Here is a 22,954-nt window from a genome sequence, read left to right on the forward strand (position 1 = left end):
TTGACTAATTGAATATTTTTTTTTATAATCTTTTAAAAAAAATTCATGTACCTAGTCCTTTTACAAAGATAAAGTTGACATTTCGAACATTCATTTGAAAATTACACAATTTCATCATAGTAATTTTAAATAACAAAAAATATTCGTAATTATACCAAATTTCAAAAGAAGTGGTCGTCATTTGACGAGAAGAAATAGTTGGCTGGTATTCATAATTTTAACCACACTTAAACTTGCAAATGACAAATATCTACGTATGACATTTGGAGTTTGCAAATGCATGATGACTAAGAGAGAATAGCAGGTGATGTGTTTTTGTATAGAAGGAAAGTGGAAGGACCTGAAAGGTGTGAAGTGTCGAACAGTACCTGTTCCCCTACTCAAGAACCTACAAATGCAGCAATTCAGAAAATACATAGAGAGAAAGCTAAACTCTAAACCCATACCATCTCATCCCCATATATATGTACCCACACCAGTGGATGATAAGGAATCAAAGGCCGCACATCAGATCAGAGTGGAATTATGAGCACAAGGTAAGAAAGTTGAATGCCAAACTCATGATTCCTATCATAAATCCATTTAGATTCACATACAGAGATAATTATATCTTCCGGTGACATCTTGACGTATGGTTTATTTTTCGCCTTTTTGCATATTTACAGAAATCATAACTCAAGGCCACTTTGCGTATTTACAGAAATCATCACTCAAGGCCATTTTGCGTATTTACGATATAAAATTAATTTATTTACTGTTCCAGCAAAAGTCTAAAAGAAAAAAAGAAAATGAGTTCAAAAATCAAAATAAATTAAGCATACCGATCATTTACCTCTTGTTCAGAATTTCAAATTATGAAATTTTTCCCACCTACATGTATATATATTACATACATAATTATATATATACAGAAAAAGGTGGGAAAAGGACGGAGAGGAGGCGAGGGGTGCGGGCTAGGCGGTGGGAGGTTGCACAGGCGGGCTTGAGCGCAAGCAGCAACGGCGGGAACAGATATTAGTTACAAATAAAAAATAGAGGATAAATCATTATAATTTAAAAATATAATCTTTTAATGTTAAGAATTGTAATTATAATCTTTTAATCCAAGAGGTAAGTGTCAAGTTAGCAACTACATTTCATCATCTAAAGAATTTTTCTCACACATGAGAGTAAGTTATTGTTATAACAATAAACTACAATAAGAGGTGCAAATGGGTCAGAAGGAATTTGGACAAGTCCAACAGTCTTTTCTATAACGTTATGTACATTTTCTAACTTATATTTCTGCATAAATATGCACAAGACTTTAGTAGTTTAGATGGTGCCTTACTTCCAAACCTTTATGGCACCATCTCTACTGCTTGATATCAGAAGTCTCTGGTTCAATTTGACAGAAGCCAGAGACAGTATGGAATCATGGTGACAACCTGCAGAATCTGTGGCAGCAGCAGCAAGGATAGTTTTTCCAGTCAATCTGGTTGCCAGAGGTCGTCTTTTTGTTTCCTGCTTGCATTAACAAGAGCAAATCTAAACATCAGTAAAGGGATCCAAAAAAACAATAATAATTAGCATGTTTCATCAGCCTACAATGTAATAATACGCCTATAAAGTTGAGCTAATCGAAGTAAGAAGAGCTGTTCAAATAAAGTTAGACGAAGAAAATCTAGAAAGTTTTAACACCAATGTGCAATTATCGAGAGAATCGGATTGTCTTTATGAGATTTGTAATATATGATCCTCCTTTAAAGGCATTTTATTTACATTTGTTGTATGAAAGAAAGAAATCATTTAAAGGGGGCTGGAAAACAATTTCAAAAAAGTGCTGTCTAGAGCAAAATTATGCTTTTCAAGGTTTGTAAAGAACAATAAATCAAGAACCAACTCATTACATGTTTAGGCAGTAGTAATAAGATGAACATAGATTATTAGAGGCAAATTCTTTATGTACATTCCCAGCTGATAAAATTTCGTCAGTGAACAGTCAGTTAACATGAACAATTTTGGTACAGAGAACAAACATATAAAACAAAGATATTGCAGTTAAAGATAACAAAAGATCCAATTTGTCTTTCCTCCTCTCATCCAGGTGACAGCTAAATTTACTAATGTAGATTTCTAACTTGAGAAGAACTACAGTTTTTTAAATGAATAAAAGTTGATACCAGAGTTCTTAAAATGCATGAGAGAAAATGTAATGAGAAAGAAATTAATTCCTCAATCCACATTACAGCCATCAATAAAGCAAAAAAGATTCATCCCACATGAGAAAAACTCAATCTACCCTGCCAGTGGAAATAACATGCGTCCAGACTCTAGAATGATTATCATGTTTCTCTCAATCAAGTCACAGTCATCAAAATACATCTTCAATACTACAATGTTCTGCCAATCTTTCATGCAATAAACTTGAAAGACACGACTTCACCAAAACTCTGGATCATTTCCTTTATTGAATTCCTAGCACAGGAGGAATCAGAAAAATATGGGGGCTTCCCCCATCACTTGAACAGGAAATAATGCACATATTATGTTAGAAGATCTTAGAACATCTACACACTGGCAAAAGATCATTACTCTTTTTTACTGAAGAACCACATGACTGCCAAATGGAACAAATTAGAGAAGAAACACATGAAATATATTGTAGATGTAGATGACAAAAGAAATATAGCATATAATCCTACAGGGATATTTTAGTCCAGTCTTCAGCAATCACATGAGCACTATAATTATACAAAATGTATTCTCATTCTTAATAATAGATGTTGGAGACCTGCTGTATATATGAAGAGTATCATGATTCATTTATTTGGTAAATCAAATTCCATTGTCCAATAGTCAACTGTTCTGCTTAGTTGATATTATAAGGACTGGTACATTTCATGAAAGATTCCAGAGCAACATTTCATTAGAGCCTAATTATCACATGTAAAGTGGTCTTTGTTGTCAGAATTCTTAGTTCATGAGTTTTAGGGAGGGATTTATGTTACTGCATATAGAGACCAAAGCAAGTTTTGGATCCAAAGCAGGCATATATTATACAGTAATGAAACTTAAGAATACTTGCAAGTATCAACCTTGTAGGATGTCCTAACATTTATATGGGACTTGCTTTGGACAGGGACTAATGTCTTCCTTTATGTTTTACAACAGAAGAAACTTTATTGTAATTCTTTTGGCTTTCTTTGTCACACAAACTTGATTGTGTCATACCAATAGACATAAAAAAAGAGGTCCCCTTGGAATAGATCTAGCCTATATGGACTTTTAAAGACCATCATCTAATCCAGCATATACAGCAAAGAGAGCAGTGGCATATCCTAGCCAAGAAATCTGAAATACCTGCACGACTTGCACTCCAAAACTAGATTTTGTCTCATAGAAATCATCATTTCCAACTCCTTTAATAGATGGTCCACATACGGAATAGCTCCGGTCAGGGCTGCGCATACGAGTGAGAAAATCTATAAGAAGAAGTATGGATGGAAGAAAATGGAAACAAGTTGACGATAAAGGGACCTGAAGCTCAAAATGAAGCACAAATGAGTACCTGCAATGATCCCAGCGGCGGATTTTCAAGTCAGTCCCACCAGTTAACAGATCTCCACCAGGTAATGGAAGCAATGCACGGATACCAGGAAGACGCATGGAAGGTTGATTCAGTTCGTTGATCCTGTACTTCGCATTTATACTTCGCCTTAGGTCTGATTTAGTGTTACTTTTACTAGATGGTCTGGCCAATGCCCAAGGTGATTCACAAGTCTCAGCATCAGACTCATGGTTTGCGGCCCTCAATACCTGCAAAACAAGAAGAAACATTTCATATCAGACCAGCTAGTCATTGGGTTTTAGAACAATTTGATTGCTGAAAGCAATTCAAACAATGCCACTATTATAAGATCACGTTGTATGTGTGTATCTAAAACTTGTGACGATCAATGTAGCTCCAAGAAAAGTAGCAGTCAGCGATAGATAGCACATTCTTCATGAATGTATCTCTATTGTTCGGAATTACTAGAGCTGGAAAATATTTAGAGTTAGTACAATCCATTATACTTCATAGTTTCATAGTTATATAATAAATAGGACTACAATTTTCCAAAACAAGAACGAGATTTTTGCTTCTTCACCTCAAAATTAAAAATAATTTATGCTACAGGAATAGGATAAACTGAATTTGATTCAGGCACAATGTGAACTATAAAAGATATCCAGAAACAAGATTTATGTTAAGTTACTGAACAAGTGTAAATTTATCAAACATAGACTGACAAAGACAAATGGGAAATAAACCAAAAAGATCTTGATACCTGGTGGCAACTTCCATTTTCTGCATTCCAGAGAGAAACTTCATTACACCCAGCTGCAACATAAACTAGTGGCCTTGTGGCAACAGATAACGGAGTACCAGAAGGCGGAACAAAAAGGCACATTTTTTCAATGGGGCATGAAAGAGAATATTGCCATGAGTTGACAGGTATGCAGAATCTGAGATCCCACAATGTAAGCACGCCCCTTGACGATCCAGATACAAACCAATTACCACAAGGGTCTGCCACGAGAGCAGATATATAGCCCTCCTCAGGAAAAACTCTTGTATTCCAACCATTTGAACTTGTTCTTGTATCCCACAGATGGATCCCACAATTTTGTGTGCTGTATAGTACCATTTTGCTAGTACTACCGTCAGCAGAGTAGTTCAAAAGGCTTAGGATAGCACCTTCTCCAGAACCATTCTTTTTCACATCAGCAATACCTGAATAATTTTCAACAACATTGCCAAGCCCTCTGGAGATGTGATCAACAGAAAACATATGAATCATCCCATCACTTGCCCCAACAACTATTTGAGTAGAACCTTGAAGCACCGCAACACACAGTGCTCGACTTCCACCCAGGGAATAGGTTAGCCTAGAACGAAATGAGATGTCCTTCTCCAGCTTCTTGCAATCCCATATCTTTACAGTAGAATCTTCAGAAGCACTAACGAAAAACTGCTGATCCATTGAGATGGAAATATCATTGACACCAGATCTATGCTCCTGGAGGTGAGCTACCAAGACCCCACGCGGCCTCCACCCTGAATCAGGAATGGTTGATGACCATGCTAGTGACGACAATTCAGTTGCCTCCGGCGACATGGAGTTATCATCCATCGGAGAACTCCCACTTCTTCCATCAGATAGTCCCACTTCATGAAATTTATTACTGATATATGCTGTTTCATCAGTTTCTCGGTCTTCCAGTTCATGCACAACTCTCCTCAATTGCGTTGGCCCATTACCAACATAAACTGGTCCTGGGACAAGCTTAGGAGCTGATATTGAACTGGCTAAACTAAATGATTTATTTATTGGATCCATCCAAGGCAATGAGGAAGTACTGAAACCTAAGGAATTATAAGGTAAGGAAGAATCAGAAGCAGCTGCAGCGCCTGATGTTCGCCTGCTGTCAACTTTAAAGTAGTACAAAGGTATGCTTTCTGAAGTTTTATCAATGAAGCTATTCATGCAACTCATTTGAGGCGACATGAATCCAGAAAGTTGAGACTTTTCTGCTGCAATACGATCATGGGCTTCCTCTTGACTCAATGTATTTTGCGTTAAGTGTCCAAAAGCTTTGAACTTGCCCTCACTATCATCAGAATTAGCTGAATCCACGTGTTCCTCTGTGGTAGTGGTAAAGCTATGACGTTGAATATCAGTTAGTCTGTCAGGCCAACACTTAATTGGATCCAACTCCCTGGCAGTTTTCTGAAGTAAGTCCACAGCTTCATTTTGTTTAGACTGTGATGATGTATTGTACCAAATCTTTCTCTGTCTCTCCAGCATGTCTGAACTTTTGGCATTTTCTAAAACTTGGTGATATAGTTCTCTTGAGACTGGTGGCTTGAGACACGCAAGAAGAGCTTTTTCTGAGGCTAATGAAGCTGGTTGCCTACGCAAGAAGGGTCGTATAATAGGGACCAGAAATACATAAGAATCTACTGCACCTAAGTTCTCGCTACTGGCTGCAATAAATGTGACGGCTGACCTCCTTACCCACTTACTGGGATAGCATAGCAAATGAAAAGCACGCTCTATCATCTCAAGCAGTATCCTCTTCCGCAGGAAACCACTTCTGCACAGGATGGCCAAGCAATCTAAAGCATTGACAATGACAGACTCAGTAATATCATTTAGTGCCTGCTCAATGTAAGGCAAAAGATATTCTTCAACACTTCGCTGGCCCACAAAAAAACAGACATATATTATTTGCCCATAAAATACAGCCCTGAGCTGCTCATCACGATCATTTAGAAAAGCAGGTAGGATAGGTAGCAAGAAGTCATTGCTCTGCTTCTGTCCAAAAAACCAACAAAGATTGCCAATATCCTGTAGGAGTGCTCTCCTTATGTTGGGTGTTTGCTTTGGACCCATCACAAGTTCTTGAATGACCTCGGCAATAGATTTTCTCAACTGTGCAAGCTGTGCGTCACTATTCAACCTATGCAGCTCCCCAGAAGTCTCTGTGGCTGGTGTTGACTTCCGGGATACATTAGTCTCATTTAGAACCCCTGCCTCAGTCAAGCTTATTGAGTGAATTAAGAATCCATATGCAGTCAGCGCCAGTTTAGATATATTGCTAGCATAGCAAATCCTCACACTTTCCTCAGAATCATCAGGAAGCATGGAAAGCATTGGAAGAATATACTCTGGAAAAATTTTGGCATCACTGGGAGGAAAATCTCTGACTAAAGGAAGAATGTCACACAAAGTCTCTAACGCGGCACAACGGACAATGGCAGCCGGATCTGAAAGAACAGCTATGACATAAGGAAGGATGCGCTGCAGTCGAGCCTCATCATCAATATACAAAGAGCAAGATTTCAGCAGAAGGACAGCAGCCCTCCTTATAAAAGGGACCTTGACATTACGAATGCAGGAACAAAGAAGTGAGGCAATCAAAACCATTCCCTCACAGCTCAATATATCCTGAGGTACTGGTAAAAAAGGCATTCCAAAAGTGTCTGATTGATTATTGTAATCCGATATCAAAGAGCTCAAATCATTCATTGTGATCTTTTTTAAGAAAGGATGGTGACTTCGCTGGAATATGGTGGAGATGCTTTGAATCAGCTCACCAGGAGATTGCAAACCACATTGCTTCTGGTTTTGGGGATAGACAGTCTTGACCACACTATCTGGCACAGTTTTCATACCAAAATGCTCATTGTTTTGCTGCACATCCTTGAGCAGGATGCTGACGTTACCAAGAAGATCGAACCGATCATGAGAGTTCTTCTTGGTCTCTTTTTTCTCACTCAAAGATTTATCTCCCATATTGGAACCTTGCTTTGCACCCATTTTTTGTGGAAATTGACTTCTATCATCAGAAGAAGTTTCCGTCTCAGAGATCATCTCCTCACTAGCCTTATTCCCCATCATTTGCCTAAGTATTTCTTGGAATGAGGTCTCACATGCTAGAACCTGCAGCAGTTATTATGTTAATAAAAACATAATGACTATGAACTAAGAATTGAGATGGATTTTTCAAGTTGCTTACCCTTGCATCAGAACTCAGAGGATTTAACAATGAATAGAACTTGTGAAGAAATGGTGAGAAGTAACTGGGAAACACAACACCTGCATAGTTCTGCAGGTAGCTGTCAGCAGAGCATCTTGACTCTGGATCCAGTTGAATCATATGAAGAATCATCTTACGGATTCCTGAATCTGGAATCTGCAGTCATGGAATATGACAAAGCAATCACTTAAACTAGAGGTGAATTTAAAGAAAGCAAAGCCTTGGATAAAGTTTTGCTGATTTGCTGAGCTCCGTTTAACACAAGGCATTATTTGCAGAACTGGACAGACTAAAGGCAATTGGAGATGGAAGGAAAGTTCAAACTGAAAAGGAAATAGAGAACTTTAAAAACCAAATCCCTCCTGCATGAGAATGTACCTTTTCCAGGTGCTGTGTAGGATCATATTGTCCTCTTCGATACGCAAGCAGTTGAGAGAGTTCAAACAATGGCTGACCTTCAAGAAAAAGCTCAGCAATCACACACCTGAAACAGAACAAGTATTTTGAATGCAAGACACAATAAAGGAGATGCAACTTTTAAGGCTTAGCATGAGAAAGTAAACTGCAAACTTACCAAAGATATTGGCACATTTCTAGAAACATACATATGTATGTATCCTTAAACTGAATACTCCAGAAAAAATCATTGGATGAGACCCAAAGAAAAGGACTGCTATGAAGATGCTAGTTGAATAGAATTAAGCATTTGGTTAACTAGAACAATTTTCTTTTAAAATAAACAGTAAATTATAGAAATGTCATCTCCAAACCTCCATCCAGTCTGCTTGTATTAGCATCTGGTGGAAAATCTATATTATGCATGTCTATAAGCTTAGAAACAACAGCAGCTGTAAAAATAAATGCAGTTGCACATGAAAGTAATAGGAAAAAAATTAGAACAATTGGTGTGCCCATGTAGAGACGAGAGGTAATTCAAGTAAAATAATGCGCAATCATTGGATTTTAGTGCATATTTCATGTTGTAAGTTATTTGACAACTATTTAGTCCCACTCCGCAAAAGAAAAGAGTAAACTAAAAAGAAGAAAATATGTTATCTACACTATCTTTCAAAATGCAAGCATTATGACAATTGAAAGAGATTATCATGGTATTTTCCCCTTATTTGAGTTTAAAGGAAGGAAAATGTGGTCCAATATGGAATAAGCATTATAACAAAGAGATCAAAAACTTCCTAGAAAGAATTCGACATCCATGCTTTAAAGGCACTTGCTACATTTTGAGTCCTAATAAATGCTCACCAATGTTCAGTCAATTCATCATTTCAACATTTAAAACAGAATTTGGTATAAGAATTCTTTCCAAGTTAATAAGTAGTATCCACACAGAAAAAAACTCACCCTACAGAGAAGATGTCCATAGAGGGCTTCAGAAGTGCATCTTGTGCCACTTGCATTTCACCTCCATGCTCATAAAACCTCTGAAAATATAGCTTGTATCATTAAATTATTATGACAAACTATAAACTCCACATAATGGAGAAATGGAACAGAGTTTTATCTGTAAGTGGACTGCAGGAGCCCATGCAAACCCAGATAGCAAGCACTAACTGAATGCATGATCAGAAGACTCCTGAAAACAAAAACACACCTCGGGGGCAACATAACAGCGTCTTCGTCCACCAGTATCAAAGAAGAATGAAAAATCAGAGGGATCATCATACGGGATATAAGTGGGCTTAAATGATGCAAAGTCAACAAGGTAGAGCCAGTTCCAGGAAGTGACCAGCACATTCTCACATTTAATATCACCTGCAATAAGTTATATGATCTTCTCAGAGAAAAGTACAATAGATACATTGCAGGACACAGAAATGAACTTCAGGATTCATCTCACCATGACATACTCCATGCTCATGGCTCTGTTTCACAGCATAAAGCAACTGTAAAATGCAGTAAGTAAGATTCCGTTTCCTACTTTTGGGTAATCTCCAATTCCTATAGTATTAACAAGATGTAACAAAGAGAGGGATAGGAACCTGAAAAGCCAGCCATTTCTTCTCGACAAGGCTAAGGAAAGGTCGAGTACTCAATCGATCATGCAGATTATTAAAGAAGTATTGCCTCAATAAATAAGCAGCTTTATCTGTTTCAAGCCAAAACTGCAACATGAATCCAAAAGAAGGCATTCATGGATCTGTACAGAAAATAAGAAACCAATCGCAGTGTTGAAATTCTACATAACTAAGACTCAGGCAAATAAATAAAGCATCATCCTAAGTAACTAAAATAGACAACTTTTTAGAAGAGGGAAAGTTTCAGAATAGAAGCTTTACGTTTCCTTGAGTTCAGAAGCAGCATGTCAAATCCATGATGGTTCTACATATTCATAGGCAATTATTGCTTTAACTCTAGAAAACAAATTATCTTCATTTACTCAATTATATAGGTATTTCCATGATTTTTAGTTCTTTGCAGGAAATAACCACTAAAAATGCACATTACAGTTTCTTGTGTAATTGCTGGCAACAATAAAGACAAGTCAAAAGATATTAATGCATCCCATGGCTAAAATGGTCAGGGATGATGCCAGCACCATTTTTTAAAACTGGAAATGGCCTTGCTTATGTGCACATTGGCACACCTGAGCACCTTTTTCCGAGGCACCGTGCCACACCCATGGTGCACCTTATTGAAGAGAGACCAATCAGCCAGATTTATTGATAGAAAAATGGGAAACAATGCCCTAAACTTGCTCAATAGCAAGTCCAATATTTCTCTCTCAGCACATATACCTTCCATTCCTTCTTTTCTTTCCCCCAGCTCGGTTCTGTTCCTTTTCTTCTTTCTTCTTTCCCGTCTCTTTCCCTTGCCAGTCTTTTACTAGTCCTCTCTGTTTTCTACTTTTTCAGGCTTTTGGAAAATTGTAATATTAAAATATTAAATTAGTGTTAAAATTTATGGATGTCTAATTTATAACTTATTCTTGCAACAAACGATCTTTATTTGCTGAGATAAATGTTCAAAGTGCTTAAATAAGTGTTAGGAGTACCAAAATATTGTTTAATTTACTAACAGAAGTACTGAGAATAATTAAATAATCATTAAAATTTATGTTAGCTAAGTTCTCTTCTTTGTAATTTCTGTGTTCGTCTTTGTTTAAAGCTACTAATACGATAAATGTAAGATCTATTTACAAAATTATGTACCTTTGTTCAGATAAGGTGAGCATTTGTCGTGCACCGTGCACCATGGTGCACCGTGACCCTTCAACATCTATGTGTAATTTAAGGTCTCTTTTCTTAGATTTATTTAGTCATTACATACCTTCAAATCACTCAGCACCTGGCAGACAATTTCAACTAACCAAAAAATCGCACAATGACAATGCACTTTGGACATTTCTCCATAACTGAAACCAAATGAGAACAATTTAGAAATTATGTTCTCAACTAAAATCTTTTTAGCTCCGTATTTCAGAGAACTATCTATTTTAATTTGCTTAACACCTCACTTCTGGAAGCGTGTTCCTAGAATCTAGTGCATACACTCCTTATACCGTAGTATTGACATATGGCTTTACAATTGTAATAAAATATCACGCAACAACCAATAAATAGTTCCTCAGATATTCCTTCCCCTCACAGCCAGCACGCCATCTTTTACCGGCATTCAGCCATATATATTCAATTAATAGAAGCATGAGCCCAATTAACAATTGCAACTTGCTTTTCTAATCAATCATAAACATGGCATCTAAAGTTCATAGTAATCTCCTCCCAAGAGTTTCTACCAACCATATCCAATTCCTGACCATAAAAGTTTAACAGTGTAAACTTCCAATAACAATGGAAACTTCCACACAGCTCTTACCTCCAGTCACCACGCTTCAAAAATATAAGAAACAGTACCACTAAAGTTCCACCTAGCCTCCACTTCCCATTTCACGCTTTACATCCATAATATCATTAAACACAATTCCTCCTGCCCCCACGTTACCATTACCACCAGACAGCAGCAATATATGAAACTTCAATCACCTCAACACCCGGAGAATAAACTTAGCAGCTTATCACAATTTCAATCAGTAATTAATGAAAGTCGAGCCCAATTATGAGGAACCAAACTCGGCAACACCCAGTTGATTGATCCTTGCCCCTCTCCAAATTTAACCTGGAAGGGGAATAGAGAACTAACCTGGAATGGCCAGACGTGGGGGTGATCGAGTTTGGAGAAAATGTCCCGAATACGGGCGAGCCGGCGGTCGTAGTCGCGCAAATCAATGGAGTCCCCGCGCTTGAAGTACACCTTGACCAGCACCAAACCCTCGTCGTGCTTGCAGAGTATGGATTTGAGAAAACGGTCCCTTCCCAGCACTTCCTTTAGCACCAAGTTGTATGAAGACGGTAAATCGTGCAGATAGTACTCCGTCGCCGACGCCTGCGTCGTCCGCGCTATCTTGTTCCCCATTACCCTTCAATTTCCTCCTCTTCCAGCAATTTGATTCACTACCGCTCTATAATACTTGAAATCCCTGGTTTCACGAAATAGATACGGAGATTTTCCCCATATTTAGATTGGGTTTAGGGGCTGAGGGAGAGGATTATGAAAGGAAGCTGCCATGAGACTAGAGACTAGAATTTGGAGTAGATTTGGGTTGTGTAGTTGGTTTAATTACGCAAACTTTGTTTTGGGAATATTACATTTACACCCTTAACTTATGGTCAATTTGTATCAACCACACTTGTACTTTTATAAAATTACAGAAATCATATGTAGCAATCAAAAATTAAAGATAGTTTGTGTAATATTTCGATGTTTTTAAATGATATATGTATATTTTTTTAAGATTAAAAAGAATTTATGTAAATAATATTAATATTTCTGATAGATATATATAATTTTTTAAAAAAATAAAAATAAATTATATAAATAAACCATAAATATGTTGAAGTAATTATCCCTTTTATTATTTTGGATTGAATTTTAATGCTCGAGACTCCTTCCCCGAGTTTTAAGTATTTTTATAGGAAAATTAAGTTTTATTAAAAAGCTTATAAAATTTTAAAATAAAATATTTCGGATCTTATAAGCTTTTTAAAAAATATAATTTTTCAAATTCTTTTTATAACATCTATAAATTCTATAATATTAATATATCATAAGACAAAGATATCTTTATTCATACGCATCTCTCTTTATCACACACTTACACTCTTTAGGATTTTAAAGTTTTTTACGGTTATTTAATTTTTCTTGCATCCGAAGAAAAAAAATACTTCGGTCTTTAATAATAAATTATTATTGTTAACAAAAATAAAATTGCTATTGATATTATAATTACTAAAAAAATATAAATTCAGGATAAAATTATAAATTATACGATTATATATTTATATTAATATTCGACTAGCATAGATCTACGTATATATAATTTTTGTTCAAAAGTTTAGGTATTATTTCATCATTTTCTTCTTATTGTAAAAAGAATATCTATTAAAATTTTATTTTGAATTAAATTAATGTATACTATTTATGAAAATATTTTTAAAATATTTAAATACAAAATATATCAATAAATAACAATTTATTTGATTCTAATGATACCGTGCCCTTTTCATTATTTTATAAAAAAAAAATTATTATGCTAGTCCTCTAGCACAATTTCATTTGATATTAATTATAAAAAGGCAGCGTACTAAGCATGTGGCTGGTATATTTTCTGGTTGAATATAACTTGTATAAATAAAATGATGTTACTTTAAGAAAAAAATTAAGTTATGGACTATATGTATAATAAAAAAAAACGTAAAGCAATGCAATATAATTAAAAATGTATTATATATGACATACTTTTTAACTATTAAATTTATGATAAAATTTTCTTGTTACATCTTTTACCACATAATTCATATTTTACTAGTATTAGATATGTATAATACCAGTGATCCAAGCATACTTAGTTCTAGTACGCAATTTAGACTCTTATTCTATTTATTTAATTAAATGAAAGAAAAATAAAATGAATAGATTAAAATTGATAAAGAATTAACTTTAAATATGTCTGAATAAAAAATTTATTTCTAAAATTAAATTCAAAGAGATAAAGTAAATACGAATATTGGGTAAATTACAATGAGCTTCCCTGAGGTTTGACATAATTACGAATACCTTCTCGTTGTTTAAAAAATTACAAATAATCATATGATGTTTGATGAAATTATGTAATCACTGAATGGAGGTATGAAATTGTCAACTTTGACTTTACTGTATTTTTTATTTTTTTTAAACAATTGAAAACTTATAAAAGAATCAAATTGGATGGACGAAAAAATTTAAAAATTATAAAAAAAATTATCCACTTAATTCAATAAAAAAAATAATTTTTTAACTAATAAAATAAAATTATAATTTTTAGTTCACAATGGCATTTTGGTAAGTTCACCGTAAAAATGGATGGAAATCTAACGGATTAAGCTAATTGTTAGACGATCGTTAAAATCAGGGGGTATTTGTAATTTTTAAACGACGAGAGAGTATTCATAATTATGCCAAATTTCAATAGAAGTAGTTGTAATTTACCCTACAAATATTATAGTGCACATGTTTATTATCAACCAATAGTAGTTATCGGAGGCCCCTCTCACTTAATACATTTACTAATTATCGGAATACATTCGATCCATAAACATAATTTAAATTTTTTATTTAATTATATGAAAGAGAAGAAAAATAAAATAAATAATTGAAATTTTCTTAAATATTTTGTTTATAATTTTATGTTAATGAATTGAATAGTATTGATAGAATAGTTTAAAGACATGATCATTTTATGTAAAAAAATATCTTTGAGGATATTTTATTCAACAATATTTTACCAACAAAAGGTGATTTCCCGTTATAAAAAATACAATATTTAATCATGGCTAATTGCTATAGTTAGAAACAAAGTTTTAGTAAATAGTCATTGATATACCATATAATAGTTGTTGACCGTGATTTTTACGAGTGTGGCAAAAAACATTTGACATAGCTATAACAATGGCAAAAATAGTTTCCATTGGTAGATTGTAAGTTTGCATCGATTTTTACACAACTATAGTTAATGATAATTATTTACCATAATTTTAATCAGTAGATAACAAAATTATAGCTAATAACAGATTTTTTTCTAGTGACTCTAACCCTCACACACTAGAAGAAATACAAAATTTCATTACAGTTAATTTCTAGAGAAAAGTATTATTTTAGTCCGCTAAGTATGTCTAATTTTAATTTTAGTCCGATAACTATGTCCATTTTTGTTTAGGTCCAGTAACTTATGAAATTGCTTACTTTTAGTCCTCTGACATATTTTCGGACAAGTTTACCCCTATGAGTGCATATGGACTAAAACTACCTTTCAAAAGTTGCATAGGGTATAATATAGATGGTGACACTTGTCCAATGATTATTTACTAGGTTGTGTATTTGATATTATGGGGAGCAATGAAAAAAACAAAAAGAATAATTTTAAAAGAAAAGTTTCTTCTTCTTCGACTAAGTTCTGGAGCTCCGTCCCTGCTCGAATTGGGATAACTATCTTCATAATTTTTTTTTCTCATCAACATATTCATTTTTCTACCATATCCTTAAATTTATTAATAGTATTTTATTCATGCATATATGATATTACTAGTTTTTATTATTGTGTATTTTGTTTTTGTTTTTTCATTTAATGTAATAAATATAATAAAATTTTAAATTACTTTGGACGATAGGAAAAAATAACCATGACATGACTCAAATTACCCTTAGAAAAAGAAAAAGAGGGTAAAAGGAAATCAATGTTTTTAAGTTGGATTTAATGCAATTTATCTTAATTTGAAATTGTAAATGTGCAAATTATCTTCATATAAAAAAATAATAATAATTTATTCCCTTATATTTTTAAAAATTGAGTGATTTACTTTCTTATCTAAGGAGATAAATTATTTAATTTTAAAAAATACATGAAATAAATTGCTATATTTTTAAAAATACTAAGATAAATATTACTATTTTTTTTCTAAAAGATAATTTCTTCATTTACAATATAAAAAGGAGTTGCTTGCATTTTTTTCTAATTTGAATTAGACCTATTCCAATCGAAGACTAGACTTGTCTCCGAGTATGGGACGAAAAATTAGAGTGGTCAAATATGAAATGAATCGATCAGAACAAGTAAACAATGAAAACCGATCAAATAGGTTCGAATTAAAAAAGAAAAGAAAATTGTTTGTTCCCGGTCTAGGCTGGCGATGGTGGAGTGCGGCGGGGTAGATCTGGTGGCGACAGAAAAATAGCTGAGTCGTGGAGCATGGCGGTCATCCTCGGGATTCAAAGATTGGTGGCCACTTAAGCGACGGGGGCAGAATGGCGATGGCAGTAGCATATTTGGTGGTGGGGACAGGCTAATGGTAGAGCAGCAAGACGACGACGACTGAGAATACCAGTCATTGGGCATTGCTCGACCATACTGAATCGTGGGCTGTGTGCGTGTAGAGAAGACTAGGGTAATTGGATAGCTGGCAAACTTAAACCTAATCTTTGGCTGGGCAATTAAATCTAGGGGTGTGCAATTCTCGATTAACCAATCTAAAATTGATCGAATCTAAGATTCGATTTAGTTTTGGATTATTTTTTATGTGATTATTTAGTACGATTTGATTAATCAAATTCAACACCCCTAATTAAATTAATTAAATATTTATAAATTTAATTGCAATTTTGTGTTTTTAAAATCCAAATATCTAATGTAATCAAATAATTTTTGTTCGAAAAACTTAATCTTTTTATTCTTATAAAACTTGAATTTTTTAAAAATTATTCTTTTACAACATATGATTTAATAATTGAAATTTGAGGGCAATGAATTAGATTGAAAAAAAATAAATCGAAAACTAGTTAGGTTGTTTTATCTATTATTTTGAAGTAAAGTACTTATCATATTCAAGTATAATATTTATTCATATATAAATTAATTAAATAAAAAATATAGAACAAGAGAAATGAGGTAAAGAAATCAAAAGTCCAAATTTATTCTTCTACAAACACTGGCAATCAACGATCACCATTCACCAGTAGAGTAGCTACAGTCTCGGATCATACATAAATACAAACACAGAAGATCTCAAAAGTGACAAACCGAAAGATCAGCCATCAAATGTTGAAGCAGAGTTAGACAATGGCGTCATCACGTCGGTCTCTTCGGAGTTGGGGTGGTTGGCTTCCATCTCAGCCCATTCGAGGTCGGCCCGCCAGTAGCCGTCGCCAGCCCATGTGAACTTGCCGCCGTGGCCGCCTTTCTTCGGCGATCCGCTGAGACCCGTGCCCGACTTTCGATCCTTCCTCACCTCAGCTCCCCTGGTTTTCGAACTTTTCTTCATCTTCGGCTGTTGGATCTCTGATTGTTTGTGGTGAGTGAGTGAGTGTGTTGGAGTTTACTGATATAGGGGGTGAAGGTGTGATGAATCTTGAGGAAATGGATAAGATTAAACGTCGTTAATGATTATTTTAGTTTCTTTCATCTAAGTTAATTAACCATTTCGTACAAATTATCGACTGTATTTGCGTGGATCCATGGGCGGTCCCGGGAATCGCCCAACAGATGTATATTTATTTTATTTTAGTGCACCGCTTGTCTTTTTAGTTTTAATGTAATTATAAGTAAATTTTTAATAATTTAGAATTTTGAGGTTTTGTTTTATCTAATAAATAAAATTTTTAATCAATTAAAATTTATTGAATTTATTAATATTAACAAAATAATTAAATGAAAATATATACGCGCAATGTCGATTAAAACTCTGATGTTAGTAATATTCAAGTTTACAAGGGTATAAAAGTAATTTTTACATATACGCCACACAATAGACACATGCATCCTACCACATTATAAAACTTTCAATACTACTATAAATAACTCTTATATTATTTTTTAAACCAACTCCACTATTCATGATTTGATAATTCATTACCCTATATCTCTAAAAAAATCTCTCTCTGTCGATAGAAGAGCCTTGGGAAATGGTCGTGTGTCAAAGGTAATTTTTTCATTAAATCCTTTATACCACCTGCATCCACATCATTGGTGGTGTCTGCGGAAAACTATTACCGCGACACTTAAATATAGACTAGGTCTCCATCTTGTGATGGTCAAGGGGTGAACATTGCCCATGAAACACACGAGAACGGAGTAGAGCAATACCTAAAATATTAACCGCACAAGCGATAACTCAATTTGCAACTAATCAACCTGCAGACTCGATCCCTCTTTCTCCTCATAGAAGTTGAGAAGAGTCCTCGGCTCTTGAGGAAAACGAGCCGAGGGGGAAGGAGGTCAATAACAGAGTCTCTAGACTGCAGGCCGCTCAAAAACAAGAACAACCACCCCAACATTCACCATAGTCCTCAACACCCCTACCATCAGGGGGAGTTGAAGATCCTTATCCACCCCTGGTTGTAGCTCTTTTTCGATGTTTAGGCGATTGAAAACTACAAGACATTAATATTTTAATTGTCATTTAGTATTGTTAAGGTCATATCATTTAAATAGATATTTAATTAGGTGGAAGGTGAACTATTAAATCATATATAGTTATTTGAGAATTTTATTTTAAAATGTTACTACATTTGATTAAAAATTAAATATATCTTCATTTAGTGTGTGTTTATATATATATATATATATATATATTTCTTTATTAGAAAAGTTAAGAATGAGTAAAATAATTATTACTTTGATAAGCAAGTAGAGTTCAATATAGATAAAATAAATTTTTGAAGGTAAATTACATATATCTTAAGGTTTGGTCTAATTATAATTAATATATCTTTAATATTTAAAATTTATAATTTCTTTCCTATTATATTATCCGAAACACTTCCAACAGGCATGAAAGAATCAAATCTTGTACAACGGAATAGGAGATGTACAAAAATACTTGGACAAATTGAAAATATACATGAAAATATTAAATGAAGCGCAAAATTGAAAATTTTTGTAATTTTTTTTTTTTAGCATTAGTTTTTTATTCCGTCCTAAATCCTAACGAAAGGGTTTTAAGTGTAAAGGAATCATTTTCGAAAATAATGTAAGTATAAGTTCAAATTTTTTTTGAAAAGAAATATAATTCTCGCATTTTAAAAAAGAATTTAAGTATAATTAACCCTGATTTATAAGTAGTGGTTTACTATAAACTTTAATTTCTCATTCACCTAATATTTATTTTGAGAGGTCAAATTAATCCAAAGTATGTTCAAACTCATTTAATAATATTGATGATTTAAAAGTTCAGGTTCTTTTTCTCTTCAGTGTAAATTTAAAACCTTTAAAGTTCAAATTAATAAAATAGTTTATACTAACCTGACTCAATCTATTTACAACCCAACCCATTTTGAACCCATTCATTGAAATCCATTAACCCATATTAGATCTGATCCATTTGAATCCAATCCAAACCCAGTCCAACCCGCCTATTTACCACAACTAAATGAAGCATTTAAATTAAGAACAACAGCAGAATGGCTAGAGTTGAAACAGTATTACACCAAAATAGATTTATTGTACTCTTGTTTCAATTTACCCCATTGAAACAAAAGATGAAACAAGTAACTTCAAAAGTACTTCTAGTCTGGCAAATACATAATCAAATCAAAAATTGAATGATTTTTTTGTGATATAAACCCTAAAAAAAAGAGGGTACTTCAATTTACCAGCATTGCACCCTTAGAAGGTGAAAAAGGTGTTTTGGGGGACCTCTTTGCAATGGTAGGCCTTGGACCAAATTTGTGGCGATTATTCAAATTGGCCCCATAGCTTTTGCATGATTTCATTCTTTTACTATAACAACTTATCTCTTTCTTTGCAAGATCTTCAACGCTCCCCACACTTGCCAAACATGCAAAACTCCTTGACTTCCCATCATAATACTTTGAAAGACCCCTCCTGCACACATTAATCAACACACACATACCAATCTCAGCATCCAGATGCCTCTATATATATATATATATATTTGTATTCTATATGTTTTTATTTTTTTTATTAAGTGATAACGTGGAACTTAATTTACCTTAATAATAATAATAATTTTATTTTTTTATTAAAGTTGAGATAGTATGTTAATGCCTTCACACACATCTTTTAAAGAAGATTCTAGCTGGAGTCCTACAACTAACCAATTGTGTGGATCACATATATCAGGCTTGTCAATAGGTATGGTACCCCCTTCTCATGTCCACAAAATAATTTTAAGACCCATACCCATACTCATATCCTACCCAATCGGCAAAAGGTCCTACCCTATCCTAGATCCATGAAATTAAATAAGTGGGTATAGATAGGATCTAATACCTTTAAATACCCATGATTATTGATATATTTTAAATCCAAAGATGTTGATTTATTTATATACTCATTACAATTTTTATTTATATTAATTACTTATTGAAATTTTGACCAAATATGCTGGAGCTTTTTATGTTGATTCCGTAATTGCTCAAAAAATTAATTTTATGATCAAATTAAGCAAACTTAACTTGATATTTAGAAAATTAAAAAAATACGAATTAACTTAATTTAGTGAAATTTGACTAATACATGGAATAAATAAAATTTGTTTAAAAATAAATTACCAATTCAAACTATACTTAAAAGATCTATATGCGAGTTAGATATATTATACTTAATTCATTTACTTTTACCAACTCTTATGTTTCATTTTTATTTTGAACTTGTCTTGACTTCATAATATATAAATCAATATTATTAGTCCATTGTTTGGATAAGTTTAAGGCTCTTATTTAAAAATTTATTAATATCGGTTCGACATTTTGACAAAATCAAGTTCATTATTTAAATATTTCAATTTGTAACTATTGAAATTTAAGTAATTAGTTTTAGTTTATTGACAGACGGGTCATAAAAATGCACTACTAAGTTAATTTTGTAGCATATATTGTTTAATTTGAATATAAATTTAAAATTTAAAAACTTTTAATCCTTTAAACACATTTAAAAGAAAAGAAAAAATGGGTCTCCAAATGGGTAAGATCCAAACTCTATCCAATTCTTTTGGATATAATTTGAGTAAGACCCTACGAGTATTTTCTAGGATAGTATATGGATAGGGTATGAAAAAAATATTATGGATATTTATTGAATCTGAGTCCGAATCTGGCGATATCCGACCATTTCCAGGCCTAATACATATATCCAATCAAACATTTACAAGAATTAATGAAAATTCACAATACGAAAGTGATAATGTTGGACTTTAACTGTGTTATAATATAATAAGGGTGTGTTATACTTACTTGATGGGGAGTTGGGCCATGAGATCAGCCAGTTCATAGAGAGGACCGCATGAAGGGGAAGAAGAACTAGACGAAGGAGAAGAAAATGAATTAGCATCATCCGACAACTCTGTCGTCTGATCACCAGAATCGTCAATGGAAGATGACTCCATAGATTCACAATTTTCATCTGCCCATCTAAGCTGTCTTGACTCTTTCAAGTCCATTTCTCGACAGGATATACAACAAATAATTAGTACACACTGAGTAAGAGAGAGAGAGGAAAATGAGGCTTGCAAGCTCAATGGTTTGAGTCCCAAGAGCCCTCATTCAAGGGAGCATATATATACATTTTTGCTTGTAATTTACACTAAACAAATAATAACATAGAGATTAATTATTATATGTAAAATCGAAGGTTGGATGGATATATGTGGCTGTTAGTGAAAAGGGTTTCGTGGGATGTCATTAGTTTACACGTTTGATAATGTTTTCCAAGTGTTTGATATTATCCTAATATATATAGATATATATGTAGAAGACGGGTCATTTTCATGTGGTTTGAATTCCTTAGCTTTCCCATAGTACAAGGCAAGAGGATAAGGGCAGTGTTTTGAAGAAATCCACATCTGAGTCACCACCTTTGCACTTTTGGAACAATTCTAAGGTCGAAATCTTGGGCACTTTGTCCCCACAAAGTTAGGACAGGACCAACTCTTTTTAATGTTCCGAGGCTATCCGAAGTTTGAAGATGATGCCTATAAGCATGCTGTCTCACCAATAGCACATATCTAGCTACCTTCCTTTCAATTTTTCCTTTTGCTTTTTTTAATAAATATAATGCATGGCTCATCACGACTACCATATACACAATATTATCAAATTGATAAAAATATTTTTTTAGTCCCGTAAAATAATTTAGGTAAAAGTCTTTCTTTTTATTATTGTTCGGGACTTTATTTTTGGTGAAAAGATCTCAACAAAATTAGTTTCGACAACAAAAGTTTTGTTGAATTTTTTTTCGATACTGAACATGAGTTTGACATTAAAATTGTCATTTTAATCTTGTTTGATGGGGAATTATTACATATAATCTCAAAGTTTACAAATCTAACATTTTAATCTCAAAATTTTAGAAACTATGCATGTTTTTATACTCAACATTCCATTACAAAATAACGAAAGATGCATGTGGATGAAACCATATATGTCAGCTCATTGTAATAGAGCGAATTCAAATCCTGAAGGGGGGATCTACAAAAAAAACGTTACCACTCCAACGCCCAAGTTATTATTGAAATAAAGTCAAGAAGTAAATAAATGTAATTGAAATTGAGAGATGGTGAATAAAGTCGGTGAAAAGTGTAAGAACACATGATAATGTGCTTGTAGTACTTTTAGAGGGTAAAAGATATGTGAGAGACGTAAATAAGGGATTGATTTCAAATCCACACAGATGATCTAATAAACTAAATAACATACAATTAATTTTAGTTCTTTTTTATCATACACTTACTAATAATTTATCCTGTAACCTAAATAATTATACTTGAAGTAAATGCCACTTAATATGGTTAAATCATTAGACAATAATTGTCATCAAATCATAAGAGTTTTGAGCTAATAACTATCAGGTCACACACTCTGAAAAATTTATGTCCTGAGCTTGGTTGATGTTATGATTGAATTAATATGATTAATTCAGATCGAGTTGGATTTTAATTCAAAATTAACTAGTGGACTTAATTTGTTTTAGACTTGCTTAACTCAAAGGGTCAAAATATAATAAAAAACGTCCAAAATGAAGAACAAGCAGTTGAGATGGCCGAGTTGGTCTAAGGCGCCAGATTAAGGTTCTGGTCCGAAAGGGCGTGGGTTCAAATCCCACTCTCAACATTATTTTGATATTTTTCTGGTTTATCATATCTAGCAAGAGTGAACGTATATATATCATCCAAATAAACATCGACATACATAAATTTAAATATTTATAAAAACACAAAATATAAACATTGTTAAAAAAAATTATACGCATTTTTATTTTGTTTGCGTTAAAAGAAAAATTAAATATATTAAATATTATAATAATAATACAAATTCGACTTATTCAGAT

General features: G+C 33.4%; 2 protein-coding genes and 1 non-coding gene across 4 annotated transcripts; 1 reads left to right on the plus strand and 2 right to left on the minus strand.

The window, feature by feature from the left end:
* Positions 1–1,111: 1,111 nt before the first annotated feature.
* On the minus strand, positions 1,112–12,178 carry VPS15 (protein kinase family protein / WD-40 repeat family protein). Of its 2 annotated transcripts, none has more exons than XM_011079939.3 (11): positions 11,722–12,178; positions 9,564–9,686; positions 9,422–9,467; positions 9,176–9,336; positions 8,926–9,005; positions 7,945–8,050; positions 7,546–7,722; positions 4,311–7,469; positions 3,551–3,798; positions 3,343–3,442; positions 1,112–1,503 (listed from the first exon to the last, which is right to left on the minus strand). In XM_011079939.3, the coding sequence occupies exons 1-11, from the start codon at positions 11,992–11,994 to the stop codon at positions 1,327–1,329; spliced, it is 4,650 nt and encodes a 1,549-aa protein (XP_011078241.1). In that variant the 5' UTR covers positions 11,995–12,178; the 3' UTR covers positions 1,112–1,326. The 2 variants fall into 2 exon arrangements, with proteins under 2 accessions (XP_011078241.1, XP_020549735.1); XM_020694076.1 differs by having other exon boundaries at positions 9,564–9,721; positions 11,722–11,849.
* A 4,381-nt stretch (positions 12,179–16,559) lies between these two features.
* On the minus strand, positions 16,560–21,320 carry LOC105162036 (protein OXIDATIVE STRESS 3). The gene is made up of 2 exons (XM_011079938.3): positions 20,863–21,320; positions 16,560–19,492 (listed from the first exon to the last, which is right to left on the minus strand). Exons 1-2 carry the CDS (start codon positions 21,066–21,068, stop codon positions 19,252–19,254), a joined length of 447 nt encoding a protein of 148 aa, XP_011078240.1. The 5' UTR covers positions 21,069–21,320; the 3' UTR covers positions 16,560–19,251.
* A 1,336-nt stretch (positions 21,321–22,656) lies between these two features.
* On the plus strand, positions 22,657–22,737 carry TRNAL-AAG (transfer RNA leucine (anticodon AAG)). Its single transcript has one exon. It is a non-coding gene; the product is annotated as a tRNA-Leu (tRNA).
* The last annotated feature ends 217 nt before the right edge of the window (positions 22,738–22,954 follow it).

The sequence above is a fragment of the Sesamum indicum genome, linkage group LG5 (assembly GCF_026168435.1).
Source record: "Sesamum indicum cultivar Baizhima isolate 11 linkage group LG5, ASM2616843v1, whole genome shotgun sequence".
NCBI classification, from domain to species: domain Eukaryota; kingdom Viridiplantae; phylum Streptophyta; class Magnoliopsida; order Lamiales; family Pedaliaceae; genus Sesamum; species Sesamum indicum.